The sequence below is a fragment of the Perna viridis genome, chromosome 14 (assembly GCF_037379345.1).
Source record: "Perna viridis isolate PV_CMFRI_1.1 ecotype Kerala chromosome 14, ASM3737934v1, whole genome shotgun sequence".
Taxonomy (NCBI): Eukaryota; Metazoa; Mollusca; class Bivalvia; order Mytilida; family Mytilidae; genus Perna; species Perna viridis.
Window position 1 is genome coordinate 35040167 of NC_142458.1, and position 14323 is coordinate 35054489.

The window sequence follows — 14323 nt, forward strand, 5'->3', positions numbered from 1 at the left end:
TCATTATTATTTTTTCTTTCAATTATTTTTGTCCAGTTTTTAGAGAGCATCACTAAAGGGAATGCATTGAAACTTGGTATGAAGGTAGATGGTATTGAGAAGGGATTCATAAGAACTATTGGCGACAAAAATGGCTACCGTTACCATAGAGACGTGAAAAAATCATAATCTAGGATATTGCAATATCTCAGAAACCTACGTGGCTAGAAACTTGAAATTTGGTATGGTGGTAGAACTCAATATGCCTAATAAAATTAAACAAAAAAGTTAATCGATATTTTGTCAGTTGCTATGGCAACGAAAAAACTGAAAATTTCATGGATACCAAAATCCACTTTTATCTCACACCTATAACTTTTTTATTTAGTGGGCAATTTTAATGAAAATTTATTGTATTCTGCGACTCATTAATATCTTGGAATTCGCAGAAAAAATTCTCGCTGATGTGCCGCTATTTTCAAAATAGCCACCAAAGTTCATAATCTAGGGCATTGCAATATCTCGGAAACCTAGTTGGCTAGAAATTTGAAATTTGGTATGGAGGTACAGTTTAAAGAGCCCAATAAAATTCCTCAAAAAAAGTGAATCGATATGTTCTCTGTTGTCATGGCAACAAAAAACTGAAAATTTCATGGATCTAAAAAACCAGTTTTTTTCACATGGTCATAAGTTTTTTATTCATTGAAGAAATTTAATGAAACTTTGTAATATAATGCCTATCACTCAGGTATGGGAATTTTAAGCAAAAATTCTGACGAAAAGTCGCCAATTTCAAAATTGCTGCCTTAGGTCACAATCTTGGACGTTGCATTATCTCAACAACATGAATAGCTACAAATTTGAAAATAGGTATGTCAAAGGAGTTGAATAGGCATAACAATACAAAATTAAAATTTGGAGCTTAAACGGTTGCCAGGGGCGACATTCGCAATGGCAATTCTAGTTATTATTATTATTTTTACCGGTGAAATTGTCCGCGCGTTTTTTTAGAAACTTATAGAGGGATTTGAATGAAACTTGTGGAGAGGTTCGGCCTCACCCCACAGATGTTCACATCGCAAAATTTTTTTTTGAAAGGTGGGGTGCTTTGGCGGGAAAGAGGGATAGGTCATAATTTAGGACATTGCGATATCTCAAAAACCTAGGTGGCCAGGTTTGTTTGTTTGTTGGGGTTTACATCTGAGCAGCAATATTTCAGCTATATTCAGACGATGAACATGAAATTGATGATAAAATGATGATGAAATGAAAAAGGGATGGGACACAAGGATAATGGGGTCGACATATTTTGATTGCCACTGCAAATAGGGAGACATGGGTAGGGTCGGGCAATTTAGCATCCTGTGGCGGAGCCCTATGGTTCCTACTCCGGGAGAATACCACAGTAGGGTTCTTTAACGTGCGAGAAACGTGGCATCTTTCCTAACATGGTGCAATCACTATGGTTTGCGGTCAGGTTTTCCGTATTATAGCCTGACAACCCCAGCATGTAGCACGCCAGGGGTACCCTATTCAACCACCTGGGGCACAGATCCCAGTTGCTCTGTGGGCAGAGCGCCCTAGCCCCAACTAGGGTTCTGAGCACTAGTTAGTCGCCTTTTACGATAAGCTTAGCGCTGCTGCAGGCCTATTCTTTGAACACCCGGACCTTCACGGGGCTAGGTGGCCAGGAACTTGAAAATTGATGTAGTGGTAGAGTTTGATGAGCGCTACAATATTATGCAAAACAAAGTCAATCGATATGTTTTGTTTTGCCATGGTAACACAAAAACGAAAAAAATCGTCATTTTTTTTGGTGATTTTTCAGATGTTTTTTTCTTTATGTAGGAACAATGACTAGAGATATCTTCACCAAACTTGGGATTTATATAAAACCATCTAAATGTGATTGAATGCACAGATTTTTTTTAGATGGCCACCATTTAAAAATGGCTGCATTCCAAAATAAGGTCCCCTCTTGGAAAATTATGTAAATGTCATTAGAATTTAATGAAACTTAATGTTTGTTTGTTTGTTTGTTTGTTAGGGTTTAACGTCCGAGCAGCAATATTTCAGCTATATCTAGATGATGAACATGAAGTAGATGATTAAATGAACATGAAATGAAAATTGGGATGGGACACAAGGATAATGGGGTCGCGAAATTTTGATTGCCACTGGAAATAGGGAGAGGTGGGTAGGGTCGGGCAATTTAGCCTCCTGTGGCGGAGCCCTATGGTTCCTACTCCGGGAGAATACCACAGTAGGTTTTTTTAACATGCGAGGAACGTGGCATATTTCCCAACACGGTGCACCACTATCGTTTGCGGTCAGGTTTTCCGTATTATAGCCTGACAACCCCAGCATGTAAAACGCCAGGGGTACCCCATTCCACCACCTGGGGCACACAACCCAGTTGCTCTGTTGGGCAGAGCGCCCTAACCCCCGACTAAGGTTCTGAGTACTATTTAGTCGCCTTTTACGACAAGCTTAGCGCTGTTGCAGGCCTATTCTTTTGACACCCGGACCTGCACGGTGCGTATTTTATTAGTGATCTGCTCAACTCAGTTTTGCACTTATAAAAATATTCGTCCTTCCCTCGTTTGTCTACCCCGGACTTGACTTTTTATGAGCAACTCGGCGTGTGTTCCTAGAAAAGCAGAGGACGCTTACCTTACCGGTGCACCTGGTCCATGCTCCCAGTTTTTAGTGGAGTCCGAGTTGCTCATTTACTTTTGTTACTTTGTATATATGATTTTAGTTACTTCATGTTCTTTGTTGTGTATGTCTGTTTTCCATGTCTGGTTTTTGTCCCTGGATTACATTCGTTTGATTACCGCTATAACCTTGGTTCCCTTGATTACTCTTTTTAATACTTGTTGAATTTTGATTAAATGAACAAAAGTGAACCCGAGACAACTACATTATCTAAAGAGTAGTGTGTCCTTCGCAGGAAGTGGAATTAGTGGGGTTATGTCAAACGCTATCAGATGAAGGATAACAACTTTGAGGAAAATTTATTGTCAAATTACGGGTCGGTATGTTACTTATCAAGCAATCAAACGGTAAATCGGGTATGGTAGTATTAATCTTTTGGGACAATGTAACAGTTTCGTTTTCTTACACAACTCTCATCTAATTTCATACATTTCCTTAAAATTTTGCCACCGCACATCTTCAGTGCTTGTGGTCGAATAGTTTCTTTAATTTTGCTTTAATTTTCATACCGCTTGACCGGTGTGAAAAAACATGTTCTCATCACTAGTGACTGTTTTTGTTCGATTGGCTCAGAACTCGATTGTCTTGGATTCCATCTTCAATCGCCTCGACGTTTTCAAATTTATCAATTGTTATGTGCGACGTTTATTTTCAACGTCATAAAAATCGTGAAAAAACGTCGGGAAACGTCTCAGTTGATTGGAGTCGGTGCACTCTTTATTACGCATTTGTACGTGCGTTGTAACTATTTTAATAGCCCCACAACGTTTAAAGATGATACACTAATGAATTTTTAACCTTTGTGAATCTTGTGCCAACCAACCATTAGAGCTTTTGTTTGTTTGTTTGTTGGGGCTTAACGTCCGAGCAGCAATATTTCAGCTATATTCAGACGATGAATATGAAATTGATGATGAAATGAAAGAGGGATGGGACACAAGGACAATGGGGTCGACAAATTTTGATTGCCACTGGAAATAGGGAGAGGTGGGTAGGGTCGGGCAATTTAGCCTCCTCTGGCGGAGCCCTATGGTTGCTACTCCTATCGAATACCACAGTAGGGTTTTTTTAACGTGCTAGGAACGTGGCATCTTTCCCAACACGGTGCACCACTATGGTTTGCGGTCAGGTTTTCCGTATTATAGCCTGACAACCCCAGCATTTAACACGCCAGGGCTACCCCATTCCACCACCTGGGACACACATCCCAGTTGCTCTGTGGGCAGAGCGCCCTAGCCCCCGGCTAGCGTTCTGAGTACTATTTAGTCGCCTTTTACGACAAGCTTAGCGCTGCTGCAGGCCTATTCTTTTAACACCCGGACCTGCACGGGGCACCAACCATTATAGCAAAATTAAGTCCAATTTAGCATTTTATACTAATTTACTGACAATTGTTCTGTGAAAAATATTTAGTTTACATAAATTTTTGAACAGTAAATACATCAATCTGTCCACGCGAATTTCAATGATGATTGTAAAATCTGACATATTTTGCGATCTTTTCTTTCTCTACAAATAATGGTCCGTTCTTAATTTATTGCTGCATGTACATTTACATAGTACAATCATTCTTCTGTTACCCTTGTATGAAATGATTGGAAGCAATCTCCAACGCATAACCCAACGTTACACAAATTATCAGGACACCGTGTTCTCAATTTTGCACTACAAATTCTACATACTTAACGTTTTTTATCTAAAAAAAGAATAAATATAGAGAGAATTCTTCGTGAACAGCAAAATAAAAGTAAAATGTCTTGACTATTAAAATATACTGTTATGTTTTATTTCACTTCATGCAGATTTTCATTCCAGCTTCGTAAGTATACCAAGAACTATCACGGACTTATGCTCAATGCCTGTAAATACATTGTACATGTATTCCAAAAGCATTTACGTTACTTTAATGTACCTTTTAGGTCTGCGCGCTGTTACATGGGAGTTAATTCAAATATTTTGCCATGGTTTAAAGATCCTCGTAGATATTTGTTTGGGTAAACTATTTACTGTTTTGTTTTGTTTGTTTGTTTGAGTTTAACGTCCGAGCAGCAATATTTCAGCTATATTCAGACGATGAACATGAAATTGATGATAAAATGAACATAATATGATGATGAAGTGAAAAAGGGATGGGACACAAGGACAATGGGGTCGACAAATCTTCATTGCCACTGGAAGTAGGGAGAAGTGGGCAGGGTCGGGCAATTTAGCCCACTGTGGCGGAGCCTATGGTTCCTACTCCGGGAGAATACCACAGCAGGGTTCTTTAACGTGCGAGGAACGTGGCATCTTTCCCAACACTGTGCACCACTATGGTTTGCGGTGAGGTTTTCCGTATTATAGCCTGAAAACCCCAGCATGTAACACGCCAAGGCTACCCCATTCCACCTCCTGGGGCACACATCCCAGTTGCTCTGTGGGCAGAGCGCCCTAGCCCCCTGCTAGGTTTCTGAGCACTATTTAGTCGCCTTTTACGACAAGCTGAGCGCTGCTGCAGTCTTATTCTTTAAACACCCGGACCTGCACGGGGCAGAAAGATTATTAAAGTACAGAAAGATTATTAAAGTACATTTATTATCTACCAATTCCAGGGAGACCACCAATGTAGCCACAGCGACAGTGGCCATCAATACAATGTTCACTGCTTCCAAGCAGACAGGAGTGATCTGAACAGTCGTTCTGGTCGGAACAGGCTGAAATATAGATCAAATGAATATACTGAAACTATCAGTTCGATCGGAGCAGACTGAAATATAGATCAAATGAACGCAATTAAACGATTGGTTTCGATCGAAGAGGACTGAAAACTAAAATATACTAAATCGATCGGTCTGATCCTAGTAGGCTAAGATTTAAACATATAAAGTAAAATATTCTTAATTGACGGACTGACTGAAGCGATTTTGTATCTTATTCAAATTATGTCAGAAAACTCAATTATGTTGATTTAATTCAGTTGATGCTTTACTGTTGTAGAACTGGAAACCCATGCAGATTATTTTATCGATATTAGACGCAACGACGTTTGACCGTGAGCATGAGTAAAGCCTTACAAATTATTTGTAACAGACCTTTTCCTGCGGTTTCACCATCACTGCAGACACATTCTCTCTGTAATAGTCCAACACTTATACAGTGGACATCATGAGTTGAGTCTGTACATTGTGTATCATGACAGTCACTGTCACTACGACAGTTCTCAGCATAAACGGACACTATAACATAACATTAACGATTTGTATAAAGAGAACCAAATATTTACTGTAAATATTAGGCATAAAGAAAACAACAAAACAGTCGCTACCCATTCTATCCTAAAAGGCCCCGTGCAGGTCCGGGTGTTAAAAGAATAGGCCTGCAGCAGCGCTAAGCTTGTCGTAAAACGCGACTTAATAGTGCTCAGAACCCTAGCCGGGGGCTAGGGCGCTCTGCAGACAGAGCAACTGTGATGTGTGCCCCAGGTGGTGGAGCGTGGTACATGCTGGGGTTGTCAGGCTATAATACGGAAAACCTGACCGCAAACCATAGTGGTGCACCGTGTTGGGAAAGATGTCACGTTCCTCGCACGTTAAAGAGCCCTACTGTGGTATTCTCCGCGAGTAGGAACCATAGGGCTCCGTCACAGTAGGCTAAATTGCCCGACCCTACCCATGTCTCCCTATTTCCAGTGGCAATCAAAATTTATTGGCCTCATTGTCCTTGTGTCCCATCCCTTTTTTATGTCATCATCATTTCATGTTCATCGTCTGAATATAGCTGAAATATTGCTGCTCGGACGTTAAACCCCAACAAACAAACAAAAACAATCTATCCTAAAAGTCAAACTTGGGGTGTACAAATGTAGAGGTATTTTGTCTTTATATGTTTAAGTTGATTTTTACAGTATTTGATACGTTTTATAGGCATTGTGAAGATTTCAGCCATACATGAGGTATATACTGCCAAAAGAGGATATACAAAAGTTAAAAACAGTATATCATTAACAAGCGTAACTGTCTTAAAGTAATAGTAAACTGCTACACATTTATTTTTATTTTTCAAAAATAGTACTTATATAATGTGACGATCGAAAGTTCATTAAATTTCTCGTATGTCGAAATTTGCGATTATCACTGTTACTGTAAAACATAAGAAATAATAGTTACTCTTCCAGAATACCTTTATAGAATGTTTTAAAATCCCATTCCACAGTACCAAATGTAATACTTCCAAATCCCATTCAACAGTGCCCTAAGAAAACATTCCCAAATCTCATTCCATAGAACCCACTTAAGATACTCCCAAATCCCATTCCACAGAACCTTCATGAAATATTCCCAGATCCTATTTCACAGTATCTTCATGAAATATTCCCAAATCCGATTCCACAGTACCCCAATGAATGTTTCTTAATGACTGCGGAATAGGCCACGATAAACTTCAATTCCATATTCAACTACTCCGTCGGAATATTTCATGTCCCATTCAGGAGTAGGTCAGTGAGATATTTCCCAATACCAATGCCTAACATAAAATAGTCCTCAATCCCATTCATCTTAATCCCAAATGGCGTTGTCTCATTATCCCTTTACGAAAGATGTTTTCTCTCATCCCCAAATTATCAAGCCGTAGAAACTTTTGTTTCATTTTTAATGCAAGTTATTTTTTGAATTTTGAAAGATACATCGTAAACATATGACAAAAAGAACAACTTATAAAATACATAGAAACAAGTCTTACCAAGAACACACAATAAAATAAGAGCGCACTTCATTATTTTTATCAGTACTACTATCTACCTAATGTGTCATGGCCACCTTTATATACACGGATAATAGGAATGGAATACGTCAGATAAGAATCAGCACGATTTCCATACAAAGATTAAACTTTAACCCCCAAACAAAGAGCGGATATGGTAACCACGTCATAATAGGTGATTGAATATACCTCTAGAAGTCGTTCTTGATAACTGTCCAGTATCTAATGCTTTGTTTGTTGGGGTTTAACGTCCGAGCAGCAATATTTCAGCTATATTTAGATTGTTTGTTTATTGGGGTTTAACGTCCGAGCAGCAATATTTCAGCTATATTCAGACAATGAACATGAAATGGATGATAAAATGAACATGAAATGAAAAAAAAAGGATGGGTCACAAGGATAATAGGGTCGACAAATTTTCATTGCCACTGGAAAAAGGGGGAATGGGTAAGGTCGGGCAATTTAGCCTCCTGTGGCAGAGCGAAAAGGTTCCTTCTCCTATCGAATACCCACAGCAGGGTTCTTTAACGTGCGAGGAACGTGGCATCTTTCCCAACACGGTGCACCACTATGGTTTGCGGTCAGGTTTTCCGTATTATAGCCTGACAACCCCAGCATGTAACACGCCAGGGGTACCCCATTCCACCACCTGGGGCACACATCCCAGTTGCTCTGTGGGCAGAGCGTCCTAGCCCCCGGCTAGGGTTCTGAGCACTATTTAGTCGCCTTTTACGACAAGCTTAACCCGGACCTACACGGGGCCGTAAAAGTTTAGCAACACCATGTTTAATTGATAACCTCAATTTGTTACCCGTTCGAACGTTTGTTTGTTGGGGTTTAACGTCCGAGCAGCAATATTTCAGCCCGTTCGAACGCTAAGTAATTATATATACATCCAGCGTTATCAAACTTACTCCGATGAATTATCGTAAACTAACTTAAGCGTAATGGGAAAGCTATTGTCACATTTAATATATAGGCTTTGTTTACTTATAATGCAAGCTTATATATATATACACACACACACACACACACACACATATATATATATATATATAAATAAGGGTCTGGATATACTTTAGCTGGCCGAGTGGTCTAGGGCGCTGGACTTAGTGCAGGCGGTGTTGCCATAGATGTCAGAGCGGTACGAGTCCGAGTCCCGCGGAGGGAACGACCAAACATTTGCTTCGTAAATTTGAATTTTTCAGACCCTTCTATAAGTTTACGTTATCTTCCCTATATCAATTTGATCCGATGGAGCAGTGTACCAAAGAGTCGTCACATTCTGAGACGTATATATGTATACAACATGTGAGAAGCCCCGTGCAGGTCCGGGTGTCGAAAGAATAAGCCTGCAGCAGCGCTAAGCTTGTCGTAAAAGGCGACTAAATAGTGCTCAGAAACCTAGGCGGGGGCTAGGACGCTCCGCCCACAGAGCAACTGGGATGTGTGCCCCAGGTGGTGGAATAGGGTACCCCTGGCGTGTTACATGCTGGGGTTGTCAGGCTATAATACGGAAAAACCTGACCGCAAACCATAGTGGTGCACAGTGTTGGGAAAGATGCCACGTTCCTCGCACGTTAAAGAACCCTACTGTGGTATTCTCCCGGAGTAGGAACCATAGGGCTCTACCACAGGTGGCTAAATTGCCCGACCCTACCCATGTCTCCCTATTTCCAGTGGCAATCAAAATATGTCGACCCCATTATCCTTGTATCCCATCCCTTTTTTCATTTCATCATCCATTTCATGTTCATTTGATCATCAATTTCATGTTCATCGTTGAAATATTGCTGCTCTGACGTTAAACTCCAACAAACAAAGAAACATCTATGAGTTTTTTTTAACTGTTATATCGTTGTTTCATGTTATTCTCTGTGTATGGCACTCTGCCCTGATTTATCGATAACCCTAGAATAAAGTCTCACGATTACCATTCAACACCTGGTTCCATTGATTTCCATTTCATTAAATATCCATTTTATACATGTAAGACCGGAGCTTGAGTTTTGAATGATCCACTATAAATCTATACTACTTTAGATTGGCTATTGATAAATATTTGGAGTGCATCTGCAATACATTACGATGATTTATCATACCAGAGATAGATTTAGTATTACGGTTATCACTAGAACTTACGAAAAAATATTATCTTAATCACACTCCTGGTCATATATGGGCTTAACTTGATACCAATATTTAATGTGCTTCTTTTCTTTTAAGTTTAACATCCTCTTCGGTGTTTGATCTCTGTAATATGTTGTCCTCAAGGTGTTCCGAGGTTGTTTTGTCATATGAACCTTAAGTATCTCTTCTTCATTTTCAGTTGCTTTGCATCATTCTATGTCTATGTGCATGGCTTCGTTAATGAAAATTACAATAGGTAACTGCTACAGCTACATATTAGCACATCAATTATGAAAGCAGAAATAAAAGAAGCAAAATGTGAAAAAAATCGAGTAAGTTGAATTTTTGATTCATTAAGCCTTATCATAGTCGTCGTGACAGAAGAAACGTTTAATTCTATAAACAGAGTTTCAAATGCTTTATCTTGTTATGACATTAGCAGTTCAATTCTCTAGGTCAAACACTATCCAAACGAGGCCTATAAGAAAAAAAATTGCACATCAAAACTATTTTAACAAACATTATCGTCGCTCGACATTCACTTAAAATCTAGACAAATTATTTTTCTCATTGCGCTCCTTGAACCGCAATATTTATGTCAAAAGAAGAAATAATACATTACTGGATTGTATTATGCAGTTTAATAAAACTCCCTTTATTTACCCTTCCGACCTATTTTTCACTATATAAATGAATAATGCATCTGGTAATAATCAGTTGCATATAACCAACGAAAATGAAAGCCGTTTTTCTCCTCTTGTGTTTAGTCGGTAAGTTTATTTGTTTGCTTGTTGGGATTTAACGTCCGAGCAGCAATATTTCAGCTATATTCATACGATGAACATGAAATGGATGATAAAATAAACATGAAAAAAATAAAAAATGAAAAAAAGGACGGGACACAAGGATAATAGGGTCGATAAATTTTGATTGCCACTAGAAAAAGGGGGAATGGGTAAGGTCGGGCAATTGAGCCTCCTGTGGCGGAGCGCAAAGGTTCCTAGGGGAATGGGGTACCCCTGGCGTGTTACATGCTGGGGTTGTCAGGCTATAATACGGAAAACCTGACCGCAAACCATAGTAGTGCACCGTGTTGGGAAAGATGCCACGTTCCTCGCACGTTAAAGAACCCAACTGTGGTGTTCTCCCGGAGTAGAAACCATAGGGCTCCGCCACAGGAGGCTAAATAGCCCGACCCTACCCACCTCTCCCCATTTCCAGTGGCAATCAAAATTTGTCGACCAATTGTCCTTGTGTCCCACCCCTTTTTCATTTCATGTTATTTTTATCATCAATTTCATGTTCATCTTCTGAATATAGCTGAAGAATTGCTGCTCGGACGTTAAACCCAAACAAACAAAACAGTAATCTAAATAAAGTTATCTTGTAGATATGTGAGGACATTACAAACAAACGGCAATTAAAAACCGAATTTCAAAACGTTCTACTTTTTCAGGTCGTGCTTAGAAATATAACAGAGTTCCAGAAAGTACAAGGGAAATTGATAACATTTTGTTTATACTATTATTTATACTTATAATCGTGATTTATAAAGAATAAGCAATCGTTCCTTCACACCTTTTGGATTGTATACTAATGATTGTTTTACTTCAGCTTAAATAAAATGCTTTCTTGAAAGGCACCAAAAATACTACCCACTTAAAAATAAAAAGTTAAGTCGAGATTTAAAGTATTGAAAAACAGAAGGTTTTCGAAGTGACTAGGTAACGTTTTTGTTTGTCATATTGCTTTATTAGTTTCCTTGTTGGAAAGACGATATGAAGTCTACAGAAATGTCATTGACTTATATTTAATATCAAGGTTCATATAAAAGAAGACAAAAATGCAGAACAAAATTACCGAATTGATAAGCAAATTCTAGACAATAGTCAAAAGAAGGAAGCCCATATTATAAATGGCGATATCAAGGCAATTTGAAACAACTACAATGCTTTTGACTTGGCCCAGGCATTTTCGATGGTTATTATATGTAACAACATGTTTTATAACGCGCTAGACATCCTGATTCCATTACGGTTAATTGGTTCCAGTATATTGCTATACAAACAGGCAGCGAAAAGTTGCCAAAGTAGAATAGTATGTAAAACTGTAGCTAAAATAGAAGATATATCGATGATATAATTGAAATTCATCATCTATGATCTTTTTGTCCGAAATGAAAGACTTCAAAATAATATGGATATCGCAAGTGAAAAATGAATTATGAGACGTGTTTATTATATCCTTAGTACAAAAGTTTTTCTGCCGAGCAATGACAGCGCATTATTACATTATTCCGACGTTCGATTAAAATCTCTAGTAAATTGGAAGAGAACTATGTTAGAGTGTAAAGACTAGATTATCCCTATATTGTATTTGTAGACAAAATTATACGAATAGCGTGACTTTTAAACATATACGTACTGTTTTATGAAAAAAAAGACAGGAGGTGGTTTCTTTACGTAAAAAACCCATCTTTAGCTCACCTGGCCCAAACGGCCATGTGAGCTATTGCCAACACTTGGCGTCCGTTGTCGCCATTAACATTGGTTCAAAACTCTTCTCCTCTGACACTACTGGACCGATTGTAACCAAACTTTGCATGAATGTTTCTTATGGCATTCTGCCTTGAATGAGGGGATATTTGATCGGTAAAAAACCTGACCGCTGTTAATAAAAATAAAATATAACAGCCAGACTGCAGTTTTTTTTTACATATATCAAATTTTGACGGGGTTAAAGTTTTTAGCATGATGAGAAATCTGTTCACACTTGTTATTGCCCTTTTTGAATTTTTTTGCTATTTTCAATATCATTTGTTTCAAAACTATTTGTTTCTCCCATGCATTACTGGACCGATTAGAACTAAAGGGTATTCTATCTATAACTGATGTGGGAATTTCTAATTAGTTGTGAAGTCGGAAATATAATTAGACGCAGTTTTTTGCATATATCTTGACACAGGTTTAACGTTATTGATTTTTTATTCAAGAAAAAACATCTATTAAAAGGAAAATATGGCAGAGCATGCAAGATGAGCGATAAGGCTCCTTAGAATCTCTAGTTTGTCTAATCAGTTATTCGGCTGTTGCACTTTCGAGGTTAAATTTATATAGTTTGTGTATGAGTTTGCCACTTTGTAAGAGTTGTTGCTCTTGATTTTGTTCGATTTGGCTGATTTTAGTTGGGGATGATTGGTTTCTCTTTAATACAGATCTGAATAAGGAAATTACTATTGTTAGATAATATTTTGCTAGTTTTGTATACTCAAAGTGGTAAAACTTAATTAAACAGAGTAAGCTTGGTAAGACTGAGGCTTGGCTTTTTTCTTAGCATAATTTTATTCTAAAATGGATAAGGAATTCCACACAAGTTGAACTAGCAACTCAGGTTATTTAGTTAAATGCAGAAAAAGCCTAGTAAAAATATCAAATAATGTAAACGTACTAATTGTCGCTTTTTTCGCAGCGAACAGAAAACCGCGGACAATAGTACCTGCAAAATCGAATTTTAACACTATGTTACGCTAATCTTTCTTTTGAAAACGCAAAAATTGATACCCACAAATACGTTCACTTGACAGAATCCGCGAAAATTAGTACGTTTACAATATGCATTATACAAGTAGCACGTCAGTGGCGAGCATTTGCAAAATTGAATCATAGTATTTTTATATTGACTATTTACTTTTAGTGGCAGTTTACAGTGAGACATGTTCAAACGACAGTGATTGCGATCAAACAACATGCGCAGACTCAACACACAAGGTGATCTGTGCGCATGGCCATTGTACTTGCAGTTCAGGCCCAAATGGACAAAGTACGTTAACTCACCACATTACAATCTGTATAATAGAGGGCTTTACATTTGTTTTTATAACGCTAAAGTGTTCACTGAAAAGAACACAGGAAAGGGATTTACCCGCGCATTCTACAAGCATGATAAATAAATAATGAATTAGAGGATAAAATGTCTAATAAAAGGAGTATTACGGGAACGGAAAGCAATCGCCGTAGTATTGCCTTTGCTATATGGAACACAATTTATCCAAAGCTGTTTTCGTTTTTGAATGATTTATTTTTGGTCATTACTGCTGTGGTCTCCGACATTGTTTTTTTTTTAATTACAGCTTGTCACGGCCACGGACTCTGCCAAGCTGACGGATGTGCCTTTGGTACTGCCCATTGTAGGAACGGTCATTGTCATTGTATTTTTGATGGACTAGGAGGAATTGGAGGAATTCTCGATGGTTAAAAAAACCTAAAACAACAAATACATTTTGTATTAATAATTTTGTTGTCATTTTGTTGCTTTAATTTTTCGGTATAGTTAGTTTGTTTGTTTGTTTGTTGGGGTTTAACGTCCGAGCAGCAATATTTCAGCTATATTCAGACAATGAACATGAAATGGATGATAAAATGAGCATGAAATGATAAAAAAAAGGATGGGTCACAAGGACAACAGGGTCGACAACTTTTGATTGCCACTAGAAAAAGGGAAGATGGGCAAGGTCGGGCAATTTAGCCTCCTGTGGCGGAGCGCAAAGGTTCCTACTCCTATCGAATACCACAGCAGGGTTCTTTAACGTGCGAGGAACATGGCATCTTTCCCAACACGGTGCACCACTATGGTTTGCGGTCAGGGTTTCCGTATTATAGCCTGACAACCCCAGCATGTAACATGCCAGGGGTACCCCATTCCACCACCTGGGGCACACATCCCAGTTGCTCTAAGGGCAGAGCGCCTAACCCCCGGC

The 14323-nt window shown here is 38.6% G+C and overlaps 2 protein-coding genes across 2 annotated transcripts; one reads left to right on the top strand and one right to left on the bottom strand.

Annotated features, from left to right (window-relative positions):
• Positions 1-5252: 5252 nt before the first annotated feature.
• On the bottom strand, positions 5253-7544 carry LOC148599124 (uncharacterized). Its single transcript, XM_088561950.1, has 3 exons — positions 7417-7544; positions 5769-5912; positions 5253-5390 (listed from the first exon to the last, which is right to left on the bottom strand). The coding sequence occupies exons 1-3, from the start codon at positions 7448-7450 to the stop codon at positions 5272-5274; spliced, it is 297 nt and encodes a 98-aa protein (XP_088418076.1). The 5' UTR covers positions 7451-7544; the 3' UTR covers positions 5253-5271.
• A 2697-nt stretch (positions 7545-10241) lies between these two features.
• On the top strand, positions 10242-13858 carry LOC148599125 (uncharacterized). Its single transcript, XM_088561769.1, has 3 exons — positions 10242-10337; positions 13261-13386; positions 13697-13858. Exons 1-3 carry the CDS (start codon positions 10304-10306, stop codon positions 13819-13821), a joined length of 285 nt encoding a protein of 94 aa, XP_088417895.1. The 5' UTR covers positions 10242-10303; the 3' UTR covers positions 13822-13858.
• The last annotated feature ends 465 nt before the right edge of the window (positions 13859-14323 follow it).